A 16,108-nucleotide genomic window follows, 5' to 3' on the forward strand; every position below is an offset into this window, starting at 1 on the left:
GTCCGGAGGGCGCCAAGAGGAGAAATATGTCCTCACGCGCACCAGGTCCCCAGATGACCCTGCCCGGGCGCTGCATTCACGCAGCATCCTCCCGTGACTCTTCCTCTTTCGAGTAACAGCCAGTTTTCTCCTCTCTGCGCCTCCTCAAATCCATTCAGGAAAAAGCCTGGGCTTTCAGCTACGACCCGACTCCATCTCCGCTCTGGGCGGCCGCCTCTAGGGGGGCGCGGGCGTCTCCTTGCCGCCCGGGGAATAAGTGCGCCCCCTCGTGCCCCCCGCCCCCCGCGCGCGCCCGTTGCCATGGGAACGCAACTCGGCCAGAGAGACCGAGAGAGAGGCGGGAGGCGGCGGCGCGGCAGAGCTCGTGGGAGACGCTATCGCAAGATGGCGTCTGCGAGGCCACAGGATGCGGAGTGAGCGCGCCCCGCCGGGGACTGTGCGAGGCTGCTGCTCTCCCCGCCGCCGCCACTGCGGCGCCGCCTCTCCGCCTGCCACTGCGCCGCTACCAAGCCTCCCGCCTCGCAGGTACCTCCTCCCGCGCGCACGCTCCGCGCCGGATGGCAGCGACAAGTGCCGGCCCGCGGAGAGCTAGCGGGGCTCCCTGGGGATGGTGCACCAGACGATAACGCGTGAATAACTTTTTCTTGCAGCAACCCTCGCTTCCCGGCCTGCAGCCTCCCAGAGCGCCGGCGCCCCCGGCACGCCCCGTCGGGCACCCCACTCCCTCCGAGGTGTGAGCGCGGTGGGCCGATGAGGTGATCCTCAGCTGGCCTGGGAGGAGCGCGTGGACTCGTGGGCGGCGGCGAGCGCCTTTACAATGGCCCTGACCCTGTTTGGTAAGTGCAGTCGTTTCCCCGTGCGCAGGTGGGCCGCGTCCTGGGGCTCGGGAGTGGGGGCCTGGAGGGCCCGGGCGCCGGGGGAGGGGGCACGGCGCGTGGGGTTGGGGCGGGCCGGGGCCGCAGAGTTGGGGTGCCTGGGGCGCCGGCTCGCTCCCTCGAGCCTCTCCCATTGTTTCCACTCCAGGCAGGGCCGATGGGCGTGTGCTCCCCTGGCCAATTCTAGGCTGGGAGGCTCAGAGGTCCTGGGTGTTTTGCAAACGCTAAACGATTCTCTAAGATGCCAACTTGGGAGTGAAGTTAACTGGTTGTTTTCAAACCTGCCTTTCCCAAGTCGGTAAATAAAGATCCTTGGAAAGTTTATTTATTTTGAACGAGGTATCTGTGCTTCGCCAGCCTCCTTGGAATTGCCAAATGCATGCGTTGCTTCCTGTTGGATTATTGGGCGATTTTTTTCTCTTGGACTCAGTATATTACGTTGGAAATAATGATTTGTGAACTGGTTATTGGTTAAAATTTTAAATGTTTGCGCTAACGAATGAGAGCAGACAGAAGAAAGTTCGTTACCGGAATATAGCTGTAATCTCAGGAGAATATCTGAGTTTTTATTAGGAAAGAAATGTTACTTTTGTGATGTAATTACTGCAACACTGTTGTTAGTGGGTAAGCCTTCAAGGTATTTGTCAGTGCAGTAACAATGGGTTGGGAAAAAAGACTGAAAAGATACATTATTTCCTCTTTCAAAACTGGACTATGATACATTTAGGTACTTGACTTTAAGAAAAGTCAGTATATGAACATTTAGACGTTCAAACTATTCACGTTTTCGAAGAAGCAAAGTACAATGATATGTAATTGATAGCTACAAGAACAATCTCAATAAGTTATTCACAATATCAAGTTTCCAGTTCAGTTTTAATTATGTCATTTGATCAAGCACTTTAGAGGTGATATGTACCTCAAATGCTTTTTGATGTAAATACCTTCCAGTGAATTAAGCTGCTGGAATCAAAGTGTTACTTTTATTTAACCATCTTATTCATAAATTAAACGTAGTGCTAGAGAGGTTATTTCCCAAGGTCACATGGCTCTTTTGTGGCAAAACTGAGTCCAGAATCCACTTCACCAGCCTTCAGTCTGGGATTGTGTTTACTGTGTCCAAGTACATTATTAGAAGTGACGTTGCTTACTTGGTGATGATCCTCCATAGGTAATTTTAAAAAGTTTCCTATTTTTCTGAAAAATAATAAAATGTCCATTGTTTCCCAGTACCTTGGATCTAATCTGCATTATTTAATAGCTACATTTTCCTTAAATGTAGACCTGTTTGATACAAAAATTTTCTTTCCTAAATAGATATTTGGCATTTTCAAGGTTTGTTTTCAGAAGTAAGGTTTACAAGTCAACATTTCAAATACTCACATTCCTGATGAATAAAAAAAGATAAATTGGGGGTAAAAAGCCTCTTTTAAAAGGATTTCTAAATTCTAAATCTTTAACCACTGAGGTGAAGATGAGGAATGGAAAAGCATGGAATGTAGCCTATAGAAGAAAGTGTAAGAAATCACCCCCAGCCTTCAAAATGAATAATGTATCTTTAAAATTTAAAAACCTACTTATGGGAAAATAGAATTCAGTTTACAATATCCAGTTTGTTACAATGTGAACGTTTCTGTATTATAAGGCAAAGCACTCTTGAGTGCAGAGGCTATTTTTTAAGTAGTAATAGAGCAGCAGCTGTTTTTAAAAGTGGTTGTACACCACTCATCAGTCATCTGCGATGTCTGTTAAAAATGTAGATTCTTTTGCCCAGAGACATGGGGGAAGGGGATTTTAAAATGACTCCCTTTGTGATTCTTATGCTCACTCAAGGTTGAACACTATTGTATTAAAGATAAATAATAGGAGATTAGATCAAACTTACCCATTCAAAATAGCTTTTTGTGTATGTTGAGAGACGTGCCCAAGAGTTAGAAGAAATGGGTTTTATTTTAGATTTTACTACCTTTGATTAGTTTAACTTCTTAGTCAGAAGTGCCTCATGTCCCTTTCTGTTTACTCTTTATGACCAACTTAGAACAGAAGAGCCATGGAGCAATAAAGTTCTGTGAGATGATAGTGAAAAGAGGTAGACACAAGGACCTAACCAGATCAGTGGGATTTGTCAGAGCTCAGCAGAGTTAAGGCCTGAGGCTCTCCAGAGTAACCACTGCCAAGGCCCTCTCTTGGTTGATTAGTTAGCACAGTCCAGCAGCAGAGTCTAGTCTAGTTATTTGCTTTGTGTTTTACATTTTCTTTCCATTCAGACTTTTAATAAATTGAAGAAATGTTCTTTTTATAGAGAGTTAGTGACTTAGTTTTGAAAAGTGGAGCCTCGTCGGGGCGTGGTGGCTCACACCTGTAATCCCAGCACTTTGGGAGGCCCAGGTGGGTGGATCACCCGAGGTCAGGAGTTTGAGACAATCCTGGCCAATGTGGCAATACCCCATCTGTACTACAAATACAAAAATTAACCGGGTGTGGTGGCAGGTGCCTGTAATCCCAGCTACTGGGGAGACTGAGGCAGGAGAATTGCTTGAACCTGGGAGGTGGAGGTTGCAGTGAGCCAAGATTGTGCCATTGCACTCCAGCTTGGGCAACAAGAGTGAAACTGCCTCAAAAAAAAAAAAAAAAAAAAAAAAAAAGTGGAGCCTCTAATGTTACCTGATTTTGTGTTTGCATACATTTAATTTTTTTCATTTGTTAAGGATATTATAGGAACCTAAATACTTGTTAAATTAAACTGAATAGTTAAGACTCATCTCTTATCCTTACTATTAATCACCTTTGCTGCTTAAAATGATATTTTTAATGCATATTTGTTTTATTCTGGGATCGAAGAGCCAGGCCCCAATCTTGAATGATTTTACAGTCTCCTTTGGGAATTCAAAATGTGTATTTTTGAAAGTTTAAGGATTTGCACACATTTTTCTTCACCTTTCAAATGAACTCATATCTCATTATCAGCTTTGATACAGTTTTTAAATCCCCCAATTTCAAAAATTATCCAAATGTATTTCAGACTCTGCTCACTCACCTTGCTCATTTGTTCAGCAAACATCTGTCACAGTATGCAAGAGACATGGTCCTGTAGTGGCACTCCAGAGTCTTTTTTAGAACTATAGCGAATGCATCTAATTCACTAATTACCTAATTCCATTTAGTGAGTGGCACTTAACTATTAACTAATTCCATATAGACTTTGTGAGAACTTCCTTGGTAGAAAGCACATGTTTTCTAGTAATTACTGGGATAAAAGGAAAGTCTCAGATCCTTGAATTTGGGAATTTGTAGCTGGTGTACCTGACAAAATGTCGTGATTGACCACACCAATAGAGCCTTAGTTGGCAGAGCTGGGTGAATAAGCATTCTGCCAGCTCATGCCTTGGCAGGAATCTCTGTCATTTATAGCTTAATGGGGCTGTGGTTTATAGCCCAGACCAACCGATGAGATTGGGAACTTAGTTACCATCCAGCTGGGCTGGCTGAACCTTGAATAATGCCCCTCTATCTGGGTAGAGTCAGCTCTGGCATTGCCACTCACCCTGCTTGCCCCTTATTTTTCTCTTTGTTCTTATTACCGTTTTGTCGCCATCCTTACTACAATGGATCACTTCTAATACTTACGATTTTGCTTTAATTTTCTCTCGTCTTTCCTCAGGCGCTTCTGCCATGGAAACCTTTTCATTATCTCACTTTATTCAGTACCTGTCACTAGCCTGACACACCTACCTGTGGACATCTTTAGGAGCAGTTAAATAGCAATGGCATATTCTTTGTGATGCAGTTAGGAAATTTTCTGATTTCCCATATGAATGTCCTGAAATTAAGAGTTTATATTTAAAAGACAAGTCAATTGAACATTTTCAGTGTGCTTTATTTGACTGAAAGCTATTTTTTTTTTTTTTTGAGATGGAGTTTCGCTCTTGTTACCCAGGCTGGAGTGCAATGGTGCGATCTTGGCTCACCGCAACCTCCACCTACTGGGTTCAGGCAATTCTCTTGCCTCAGCCTCCTGAGTAGCTGGGATTACAGGCACACACCACCATGCCCAGCTAATTTTTTGTATTTTTAGTAGAGATGGGGTTTCACCATGTTGACCACGATGGTCTCGATCTTTTGACCTCGTGATCCACCCACCTCGGCCTCCCAAAGTGCTGGGATTACAGGCTGGAGCCACTGGACTGAAAGCTAATTTGATAGGAAATTCCCACTTGACTGTACTCTCTGCTGACATTTTTATTTTTCAGTTGTCCAAAGAATCTGAGAGGGTGGTCCAGTGGTGCAAGCTCATCTGCCTTTTTCAGAATATATATTCTTTTCAGCTGTCACTTAAACCATCCTTATTTAAATTTTTGGCCATGTTCCCTCTCATACTGGTGTCAAAACTTAATATTTTAGTCAGACATGGTGGCATGTGCCTGTACTCCCAGCTATTCAGGAGGTTAAAGCAAGAAATTGCTTGAGCACAGAAGTTCAAGGCTCATCAAGTTGGGCTGTGGTCATGCCTGTGAATAGCCACCGTACGTTAGTCTGGACAGTATAGCAAGACCCTGTCTCTAAAAGAGTAAAAGTAAAAAATCCCAACTGGGCATGGTGGCTCACACCTCCCGGCACACTGAGATGCCGAGGCTGGAGGATCACTTGAGCTCAGGAGTTCGAGACCAGCCGGGGCAACATAGCGATACACTGTCTCAAAAAAAAAAAAAAAAAAAAAAAAAAAAAGTCCAGAAGTCCAGGTACAAGACTGTCTAAAAAAAATAAATAAATAAAGTTGGGCCAAGTGGGATAGCTGACACTTACAATTCTAGCACTTTGAGAGGCCAAGATGAGTGATTACTTGAGATAGGGAATTCAAGACCGTGGTTAACATGGCAAAACCCTGTCTCTACTAAAAATACAAACATTAGCCATGGTGGCATGCACTTTTGTAGTTCCAGCTACTCAGGAGGTTGAAGCAGGAGAATTGCTTGAACCCCAGGAGGTGGAGGTTGCAATGAGCTGAGATCATACCACCGTACTCTAGCCTGGGCAACCAAGTGAGACTCCATCTCAAAAAAAAAAAAAAAGCCAGTGGTGATGCATGCTTGTGGTTCTAATATTTTAGCTTTAAAATTTGTCTTTTAATGTGTGGAGAGCTGGTATTGTGTAAGAACTAGAAAAGAGTTACAGCTGTTACAACTCTGATAGTCCCCATCTCACCATCTGTGTACAGTGTAAAAGAATGTTGGTGCTGCAGTCTTTTGAGTTGCGTCTTTCTCTGCAGATAACCATACTATAAGGAGCCTAATTTTTGAACGTAGATAGTGGTATGTATAGTTATACAAATTTGACATATTTGTTCATAAAAATTTTAGTTTTTTTTAGATTACTTTTCCTCAACCTTTTAAAAAATTCTCCCTCTCCTAGCCTTTTAGGCCTGTTTTCTAATTGTTCTCCCCATGAAAATTTAATACCAGAGATGTACTATGTATCTGTTTATGGACTGTATATATATCTGCTTTCTGCATCACATAAATACAGTGTTTTTTTTTTACCCCAACTGTCTGCCTCCCCCACTCACTGAGAATACATGTTTTGGACTAATTTAAAGCAATTATAGAATAATGAGGCAGAAAAATACTGTTTGGTCGTGCTTTTATGTTATAGTAATAGTTTTAAAGGAATAACATTAGTGTAATAAGTTGTAGATTTTTCATAAGATTGTTTTAACCTAGGAATTTACTATCATCTTGAGAGCGGCCATGATGAAGAGTACCTTGCTGGGGCCAGTAAGGGTATAGCTTTTCTCAGACTCCCTCTGATAAAGGTAGCAAAGAGTCCTTTGCTATGGCCAATTGATGTTTTCTCAGTCTTATAGAAAGTATAAGCATCTTTAGAAGACCATATTTTTATTTATCTGAAATATGTAAACTGAATGAAATCACAACTTTCCATGCACATTCAATTGAGGACAGAAAAGTCCTTGAGCCTGGCCTTGTAACCAAATTACCAGCCATAAGTCATCTTACCTAGAAAATGATTTCTATGAACTTAAGTTTTTTTTTTTTGATCAATGTAATCCTACTATCCTTAAAAATAGGATAGAATAAAACTAAGAAAACAGGATACAGTATGACCATATTTACATTTAAAAGTCCTATTTAATGAAAAAAGTCTGACAAAGTTACAAATATACATTTCTAATTTGGCTGCTTATTTTTAAAAGAATAGATACTTTGTGAATACACTAAAAACCACTATGTTGTACATTTCTTGAATTTTATGGTACATGAATGTGTCAAGTAAATTAATATGCATGATATGTTAATTTAAAAGAAAACACCTGAGCTTTAAAAACAAAGATTAAATAGGAGGAAAAAAAGTTCTATATCCAAGAAACTTTAAGAGCTTTTTACATCTTTAGAATTTTTTTTACTTTTCTTCCTCAAAGAACAAAAAATAAAATGAAAAATTGATAGGTAAAAATGCTCCTACCTGTTTTAACTGGTTGTTTTAAATTTAGAAAAGTAAGCACTTCTTGGAAAGAGCTAATACCCACAGTTGAGAGAATGGGAGAAGGGAAGATGAGTCAGGCCAGCATGTCACCAGCTGCTCAGTGACCTGGCATAGAGCCACCTCATTGCTTTCTGTGCAGCTGCACTGAAAGTAGTTCCTTTCTCTTTCCACTCTGACTTTGACCTTTCGATTCCGTTGGATTGCATATGTTCCAAGGTGTAAGGCAAGCACACAGATGTGCCAGACATACATCTCCTTGAATATATTTTTATGACCACAGATGTGACATTTCAAAAACTGAATGAGTCTTTGAGGCTTTTAAGCTGCAGATTCTTCCTGATTTTTCCCATTTCTGTCATATCTTCCGCTCTTAAAGTATGGTTGTCTTTTTTTTTTTTAATCTTGTACGTTTTTATTTATTTATTTTTTTTTGAGATGGAGTCTTACTCTGTTGCCCAGGCTGGTGTGCAGTGGCTTAATCTCAGCTCACTGCAGTCTCTCCCTCCCAGGTTCAAGGGATTCTCCTGCCTCATCCTCCCAGGTAGCTGGGACCACAGGTGTGTGCTACCATGCCTGGCTAATATTTGTATTTTTAGTAGAGACGGGATTTTGCTGTTTTGGCCAGGCTGGTCTCAAACACCTGACCTCAGGTGATCCACCCATCTCAGCCTTCCAAAGTGCTGGGATTATAAACGTGGACCACTGTGCCAGGCCCTATTCTGTATCTTTTGTATAGAACTTTGCCATTGTTTTCTAGTTCTTTAATGACTGTGAAGTTACTCTGGTAAAGATGATTTTGAGGTTTGAAGTAGTTGGTGCTAGATCAGACAGAGTAGAAGATGAGTGAAGTAGATGTCCATTTGAGGGATATGGAAACATCTGTTTGACTGAAATATTTTTTCCTGCAAGACCTCCCATGGTAAGTGAAATTTATAGTATTATATTAAGCATGATTTTTAGCATGTTACCTATGAGTAATAACATGCTAAATATAGATATATATGTTCTTTTAGCATGAAAGGATTATTTTAATTTTTGGACAGACTTTTAAAGTAGTAAAAACATAGGGCAGGCACTTTGAGGGAATTATACTGTAAAGAGAAAATAAATTAGAAGTTTTAGAGGGTGAGGCTTTCCTAAGAAGGCTTGTAGGAGGTTGATGTAATAAGCAAAATTGCGTGAAAAAGCAGAGGACATTCACTGTCTGGGGAAGGTATCAATGATACCATTAAGTGAGAGACGGGTGTAGAAACTAGATGACTACTGTTTCATAATTTTGCCAAGGAGTAGGGATTTGTTTGAGGCTTGGGATGTGTTTTCCTATTCTGTGATTTGTTTACCCATCTATTTGATGAATATTTAGTGAGTGCCTAATATATGCCAAGTATGTATTCATTCCTGCCATCAAGGAATTTATATTTGTAGTGGAGGAAGACAGTCAATAAAACATGTATAATGTGCCAGATGGCAAATGCTTTGAGAGTGAGGGGTAAGGGGTTACCTTTCTCACAGTGGGTTGGGGAGGCCTCACAGACAGGTGAATTTTGAGCAGACTTGAAGGAGATGAGAAACCAGTCATATGATATGGGGAAACTGCCTCATGGAGCAGGATTCAAAGCAAGGATGTTCTGGATAGCTTTGAAGAACAGAGGGGCCAGCGCAGCTGGAGTCGAGTCAGCAAGGGGAAAGCTGGAGAAGATGAGGAGAGAGGGAAACTGGGGATAGAGAGTACTGGGAACACAGATCCCCCAGGGCCTGTGAGCAATGCTAAAGACTTGAGATTTTACCCAGTGAGATGGGAGGTTCATGGAGGATGGTACTTTCGTGGCATGTAGTGTAGTGGAAAGAGCTTGGATTTGGTGGTAAGAGAGCTATGTGTAATCCTGTCTCTGCAAAGGGTCAGCTATATATCCTAGTCTCAATTCTTTATATGTAAACAGGGACTATTCCCTTATCCCATCTGTACAGGAATAAATGAGATTGTGTATATAAGGTTCTTAGCACAGTGGCTGAAGATGCATAGTAGCTAATATTGTCACCAATATTGTTATTGTAAATATTAACAAAAAATGAAGATACCAGAACAATTTTTCCCTTTAACGTGTCTGTTGACCCAGTTGAAAAAATGGTTCTGTAATATTTCTACTTTGTGTGTGTGGCTGAATAAGCACCATGCGCCATTGTAGACCTGGTTCAGAGGGCTTACAGTGAAGATCAAGTAGATTTCTTTGATAGTGCTGGCCACTATGATACTTTCTGTTACTCTTTGAAAATGTAAAAAATACACTGTTCAACAGGCAATGCTTGCTTCTCCTTTGGGAGGTAACCCAGACTATGCAGTAGTCTCCCCTTATCCTCAGCAGATGCATTCCCAGAGCCTCAGTGGATGCCTGAAATGGAATACTACAGAACCCTATTGTCTTCCCTGTTTTTTCCTATACAAACATGCTGATGGTAAAATTTTAATTTATAAATTAGGCACAGTAAGAGATTAACAATAACTAATAACAAAATAGGACAATTATAATAATATGCCAGAATCACTACTCTTGTACTTTGGGGCCGTTGTTAAGTAAAATAAGGGTTACGGCCGGGCGCGGTGGCTCAAGCCTGTAATCCCAGCACTTTGGGAGGCCAAGGCGGGTGGATCACGAGGTCGAGAGATCGAGACCATCCTGGTCAACATGGTGAAACCCCATCTCTACTAAAAATACAAAAAAATTAGCTGGGCATGGTGGCACGTGCCTGTAATCCCAGCTACTCGGGAGGGTGAGGCAGGAGAATTGCCTGAACCCAGGAGGCGGAGGCTGCGGTGAGCCGAGATCGCGCCATTGCACTCCAGCCTGGGTAACAAGAGTGAAACTCCGTCTCAAAAACAAAAAACAAAAAACAAAAGGGTTACTTGAACTTAAGCTCCATGATATTGCTAAAATGGCTACTAAGTGACTTATGGGCAGGTAGTGTCTACAGCACGGATATGCTGGACAAAGGAATTACTCACATCTTTGGCAGCAGGGGTCGCCAGCCGCTGGGCCATGGACTGGTGCTGGTTGGTGGCGTTCTAGGCACTGGGCCACACAGCAGGAGGTGAGCAGCAGGCAAGCGAGCATTACCCCTGTCAGATCAGTGGTGGCATTAGGTTCTCATAGGAGCATGAACCCTATTGTGAACTGCACATGTGAGGAATCTAGGTTGCACACTCCTTATGAGAATCTACTGCCTGATGATCTGAGGTGGAACAGTTTCATCCCAAAACTATCCCTCTGCATGCCCCATCCCCTCACTTCCATGGAAAAATTGTCCTCAAATTTTTGAAACCAGAACGGGTCACTGGTGCCAGAAAGGTTGGGGACTGCTGCTTGGTGGGATGAAGCTGTGTAGTTTAAGATTTCGTCATGCTACTTAGAATAGCATGCAACGTAACAACTTGTGAATTGTTTATTTTCTGGAGTTGTTCATTTAATATTTTCAGATTGCAGTTGACTGTGCGTAACTGAAACCATGAAAAGTGAAACCTTGGATAAGGATTTCTGTAATCAGTTATAGCCCTGTCCTTATGATACTTAGAATATACCAAGGACTGTAAACTCAATGTTTGGCACATAGTAGGTACTCAATCTAAGTTAAGTGAATAAATGAAAAAATATGTATAACAATACTATCACTGCATATATGTAACCTTTAATCAGTTTAAACATTTATGTTTCCTCCTTCTTTATTATTTTACATTATCCTTGCTTATTATGTGAGAATCTGTGATTGGAAACTTAAACCTGCCTCTTAGAAATTGGTTAGTTTAACAGTTTACTTCCCTACTTAAAATCCTCCAGTGGTTTCTTGTCACCATTAAGTCCAAATTCCCTAGCTTGTTTATAAGACTATCAAGATAGAACCTTTGGTTACTTGTCTGGCTTCATTTCTCACTGTCTCCTGCTTAGACACTATGCTTCAGCCATACTGAACTACTTTCCAGAAAAAAATTTTACTTAATGAGCCTTTGGCACCATAATATATATTTTCTTTGCCTTCACCTCTACCTGTCTTGCAACACTCAACTTGAGTAATCACCTCTTCTACCTGGCCTTCCTTTGTGAGTTACCCCTTTTTGCATCCACAGTGCTGTATACTACACATCTCTGCCCCCTAGCACTTATTATGTGGTGATGTAATAGTTTATAGTTTCCTGTCTCTCCACTGGATGAAGTTCTCTAATGGGCAAGCTATAGGTTTTTTTCTTTGTATTTTTAACAACTGCTGCAGTGTCTGCTGCATACCAGCTTCTCAGTAAATGTTGGATGTTATGAGTCTACTGTATTTATTAAATTTGGGAGTTAATTGTAAGACCCAGATCCATATGACATGGACCCCCTGTTTTTCTTTCATCATTTTCTGTGCATTTTAAAAAATTCAGTAAATGTGTCATTCTGTCGTCCCTTGGTTCTGTCTTCTAGTATGAATTCCTCAACTGTAAGCTCACAAAAGCTTGAATGAAATAGAAATCTCTCTGGATCAGATTCTGTGAGGTTTAACAATAATATTACTAACCACCAGCAGATGTTTCTAAATTATTTGGCATAATTAGATAACAAATTCCACTTCATTAAACTATTGTTCATTTTCATTTCAATAGTACAAAGGGATTGTACATAAATTAGCTTGGTTTGTTCATGTTTTACTCTCTCAGTAGGGAACATAATCAAATTGAATAGGAATTCGGTATGAAAATGGCTAATTTAACCTTGTAGAGGTCTGAAAATAAAAACAACATAGTCTTTCATTAATTTGTGTGCTACATGAACATTCCTATTAGTTTCCATATGGTTGTGAGAAGAGCAGATATAAACAACAGTTTAAACATTAATATTTTTAATGGATTAAAAGACCTTTTATTTCTGTTATTAATGCCTCTTGTTTTGCTAGGAAGAATTTGAGGCAATTTACAAAAAGATTCAGTGCAAGAAGATTGAAACAATAATCATGGGAATTGGCTTTTTTGTATCTTAGGTTCTTCTCTCCTTTGGGTTGTTTCCCTCTGATTGTAGCAACGATTTGCCATTCCATATGGTAAAGCCTTTCCTTAACTTTGGTACCCTCTCAAACACTGTCAGGTGTTTTTTGGGGGCTCCTCCCATTACCAAGGATTTATTGAAAGAGGAGTCTCTGTATGCCCCCCTTTTACTTTCTTCATGCCTGCTTATGTCTGTTTTCATCTCTTCCCAGCCACAGTGCCATGGAGAATAATTAGTTTTTAGGTGTTTGTGAATGTCATTCATCTCTAGTGAAAAAGAGAGATTGACAACTGTTAAAGAAAAATTTATTCTAATGCTTGTTAAAACAGCAAAGAAGATTGTATTTAAGATAATCATGATAGGTGTCAAGACTGTTGTCATAGGGGAAAGAGATTGGTCTCAATTCTGAATACAACAAGAACAAGCAGAAATTTATAACCATGGAACAGGTTGTGGGGTGGTGGATGGACAGTTGCTAAGAGGGGACATCAAAGGTAGGAGGAATTATTGCTGAACTGACATAACAGGATTCTTATGAGGGCATGCCAGTGGGATCAGATATCAAGAGTAGGAGGAAAGGGAATTTCATTAGCTAGTGAGTGATTGGAGCCAGGTGTGGTGGCTCATGCCTGTAATTGCAGCAGTTTGGGAGGCTGAAGCAGGAGGATTGCTTGAGGCCAGGAGCTCAAGACTGAGGAACATAGTCAGACCCTCATCTCTACAGAAAATAAAAAATTAACTGGTGTAGTGGCACACACCTATAGTTCCAGCTATTCAGGGAGGCTGAGGCTGGAGGATTGCTTGAGCCCAGGCATTTGTGCCCAGGCTTCAGTGAGCACTCCAGCCAGGATGACAGAGTCAGACTCTGTCTCCTTAAAAAAAAAAAGAGTGATTAGATACCAAAAGTGGAGGATTTCTCTCTAAACTGACTTAGCAGGCTTCTTGGTAAAACTGGCTATGCAGGCCTGGTGGGACCTGGGCCAAGGTGGTTGAGAAGAGTGCCTAGGAGAAGCCTGACTAAAGTTTGGTCAAGGAGAGCATCTTGCCACAAGTGTCACCTTATATTTGCTTCTGATCAGCTGGAAGTGCTTTATCCATTAAGAGCCAGTCTCCAGTGGCTTGTTGTAATATTTATTCTTTCTGCACTATTTCATGTCTTTGCTTACATCTTTCTTAAAGCTTTTTTCTTTGTCTTTTAAGACATTTGGTTCTGCCACTTTTCTTTTTCCTCCCTTTCCTATTCCTCAGTTTGTTCTGTTTGATCCTCTCTATGTACGTGCTTTTCAAGAACTGACCTTCTTTTCTCATTTGGAAGCAGGTATGAGCACTTCTAAATGAGAAAGAACACTGTGTGGATGATTCTCAAGTCTTTATCTCCAGCCTGTCCTTCCATACACTTCACATCTCTGTCTGGATTTCTTACAGACACTTCAGACTCCACATTTCAGACCCACCTTCTTAGTGTTTATTCTTCCATTCTCTTTTTCCTTGCCTCTGATGCCCAACCAGCAGCTAACTCTTGCAGATTAGTCTTTGGGTGGGTTTCATAGCTCTTTCTTCCTCTGTATTACAACTCCATGGCTCTGCCTTTCCCTTTTTTTCCCCGTCCTTTTTTAGACGTAATCTCACTCTGTCGTCCAGGCTAGAGTACAATGGCATGATTTCTGCTCACTGCAACCTCCACTTCCAAGGTTCAAGAGATTCTCCTGCCTCAGCCTCCTGGGTAGCTGGGATTACAGGCATGCACCACCACACCCAGCTAATTTTTGTATTTTTAGTAGGGACGGATTTCACCAGGTTGGCCAGGCTTGTCTCAAACTCCTGACCTCAGGTGATCTGCCCACCTCAGCCTCCCAAAGTGCTGGGATTACAGGTGTGACCCACCACGCCTAACTACCTTTTCTTTTAGTACTGCAACCTCTTCCTCTGCCCTCTGCCACCCGTCGGAAGAAGTCCCTTCATGTTCTGAATTCTGTATCATTTTATCTGTGACTCTCTCATGACATTTGTGAATGCATTTCTTTCATAATAGTTATGTATCTTATTTTTGTCATCTTTTCTAGACTGACAGTTTCTCTAAAGTAAGATTCATTTCTTTCTCATTTCTGTATTCCTCACAGTACTTTAAACTTAGTACAGTGCTTCACACATAGAAGGTGCTCACAAATATTTGTTAAATGAATAAAATAGCTCCCCTAAACCATGATACTCATGTAGTTTAACAATTTGCAGGGTAGAAATGTAAAGCATTTTAAAAGTTATTCTATTGCTTTTATAATACTTTAATCAAGTTATCAACAGTTAACATTTCCAGATCTTCATACATTGTTTTTGTTGACTAATTATCTTATTTCCAGCCTTTAACAGAAAAAAATACATGTATTTCTGCAGTATTGTTACATGTCAAGGGCAGGTATATTACTTACTCTGGGATTGGTTCCTTTTGCTAGTTTATCTTTTTTCAAAAGTTTCCCTGTGACATTACAGTTATATTTATACTGTGTTACATTTTATAAAAACCTCTTTATCCTGCTTTTAACTTTCAAAGCAGAGGAAAGGGACTCTAAACAGTATCTGCAAACACAGGACTTGTTATAATCCAGGTTAATTTTTTGGGCCCTTTAATGTTATGTGTCCAGTAGTTAACTGGAAACAGAAACCTTCCGGAGGGGCCATGCTAAAGGTAAGAAAAATGATGGGTCCTTCTGCTTTGAGATCTGTTTTCTGTTCTTTTAGACTTTTCTAGGCTGTTAGCAAGGAGTTGGTGAAGGGAAGCCCTTATTTGTTCATGTCTCCCTTTCAGACCCTGGTGGGTTAGCCAAGTTCATAGGATATTTGCAGATTAGACCTCCACTTAAAAACTAGCTTGTAAGTGTTTTGAAAGTTGCTGAATAGAGGTCACTAAGTAGTAGATCAGAAAGTTCACACTAATGATTGTTTTACAGAATGATCCTTAAAAAAGATGAAGTCAGTGGTTTATAGGACATTTCACTTATTGCTTATTATAATAGTTAAGTGTGAAAAAAATGTTTTGATGAAATTGACTTTGCTACTCCTGTTTTTCCTATAAGATGATTTTTGCCTATTAAGACTTTGGATGGTATTTGTTACTATTCTGAGATTTAGATATCAGATATGGATGTTATAACGATGCTCATTATATATGTGTACAGAATATGTAATTAAAGATGAGAGCCATAAAAAAGCATTCATGTTTCTTGTATCATAATGTTTAAAAGTTAATGAGAGGTTTTAAAGTAATTATATATTCCTGGAATGAGAAATGCTTCTCTGGGCATGTCACTTCATTTATTTAGTTGAAGTTAAAAGGATAGATTATTTCAAAAGGGCAAGAAAAGGAACAAGATGGATTAATAATATAGTGGTAAAAAGAAAGGGGGCAATAGACATCGCCATACCGTAGAGAGATTTGTAGAATACTTAAAGGGTTGTCATCCTGAATTTTCCGGACAGATGGCTCTGCAGTTCTCTGGAGAGCCACAAGCCTCTTTCTTGCAGGAGCGGGACAGGGTGACAGGGATTGGAGTGCGGGGGATGGGGGAGGATCTGCTGTTCCTCGGTCTCTCCAGACAGAGGAGCTCTTGCTTTCTGTTTTAGTGTTTATTTCTTTCACTCTCTCTTCTCCCTCACTCTCTGCCTCCCCCCACCTCTCATACACACTCGCTCACTCTCTCTCTCTCTCTCTCTCTGTCACACACACCACCA

The 16,108-nt window shown here is 40.9% G+C and overlaps 1 protein-coding gene across 15 annotated transcripts in view; it reads left to right on the forward strand.

Annotated features, from left to right (window-relative positions):
* Positions 1–319: 319 nt before the first annotated feature.
* Positions 320–16,108, forward strand: part of CHN1 (chimerin 1) — a 204,949-nt gene continuing 189,160 nt past the window's right edge. For all 15 annotated transcript variants that reach the window (XM_078327356.1, XM_078327360.1, XM_078327366.1 and 12 more), the window contains exons 1-2: positions 320–525; positions 651–836. Coding sequence is in view for 4 of the 15 variants with exons in the window: in XM_035304495.3 (XP_035160386.1) it covers positions 818–836 (19 nt within the window). In the remaining 11 variants the exon portion in view is untranslated. The remainder of the gene's footprint in view (positions 526–650; positions 837–16,108) is intronic.

The sequence above is a fragment of the Callithrix jacchus genome, chromosome 6 (genome assembly GCF_049354715.1).
Source record: "Callithrix jacchus isolate 240 chromosome 6, calJac240_pri, whole genome shotgun sequence".
Classification (NCBI taxonomy): Eukaryota; Metazoa; Chordata; class Mammalia; order Primates; family Cebidae; genus Callithrix; species Callithrix jacchus.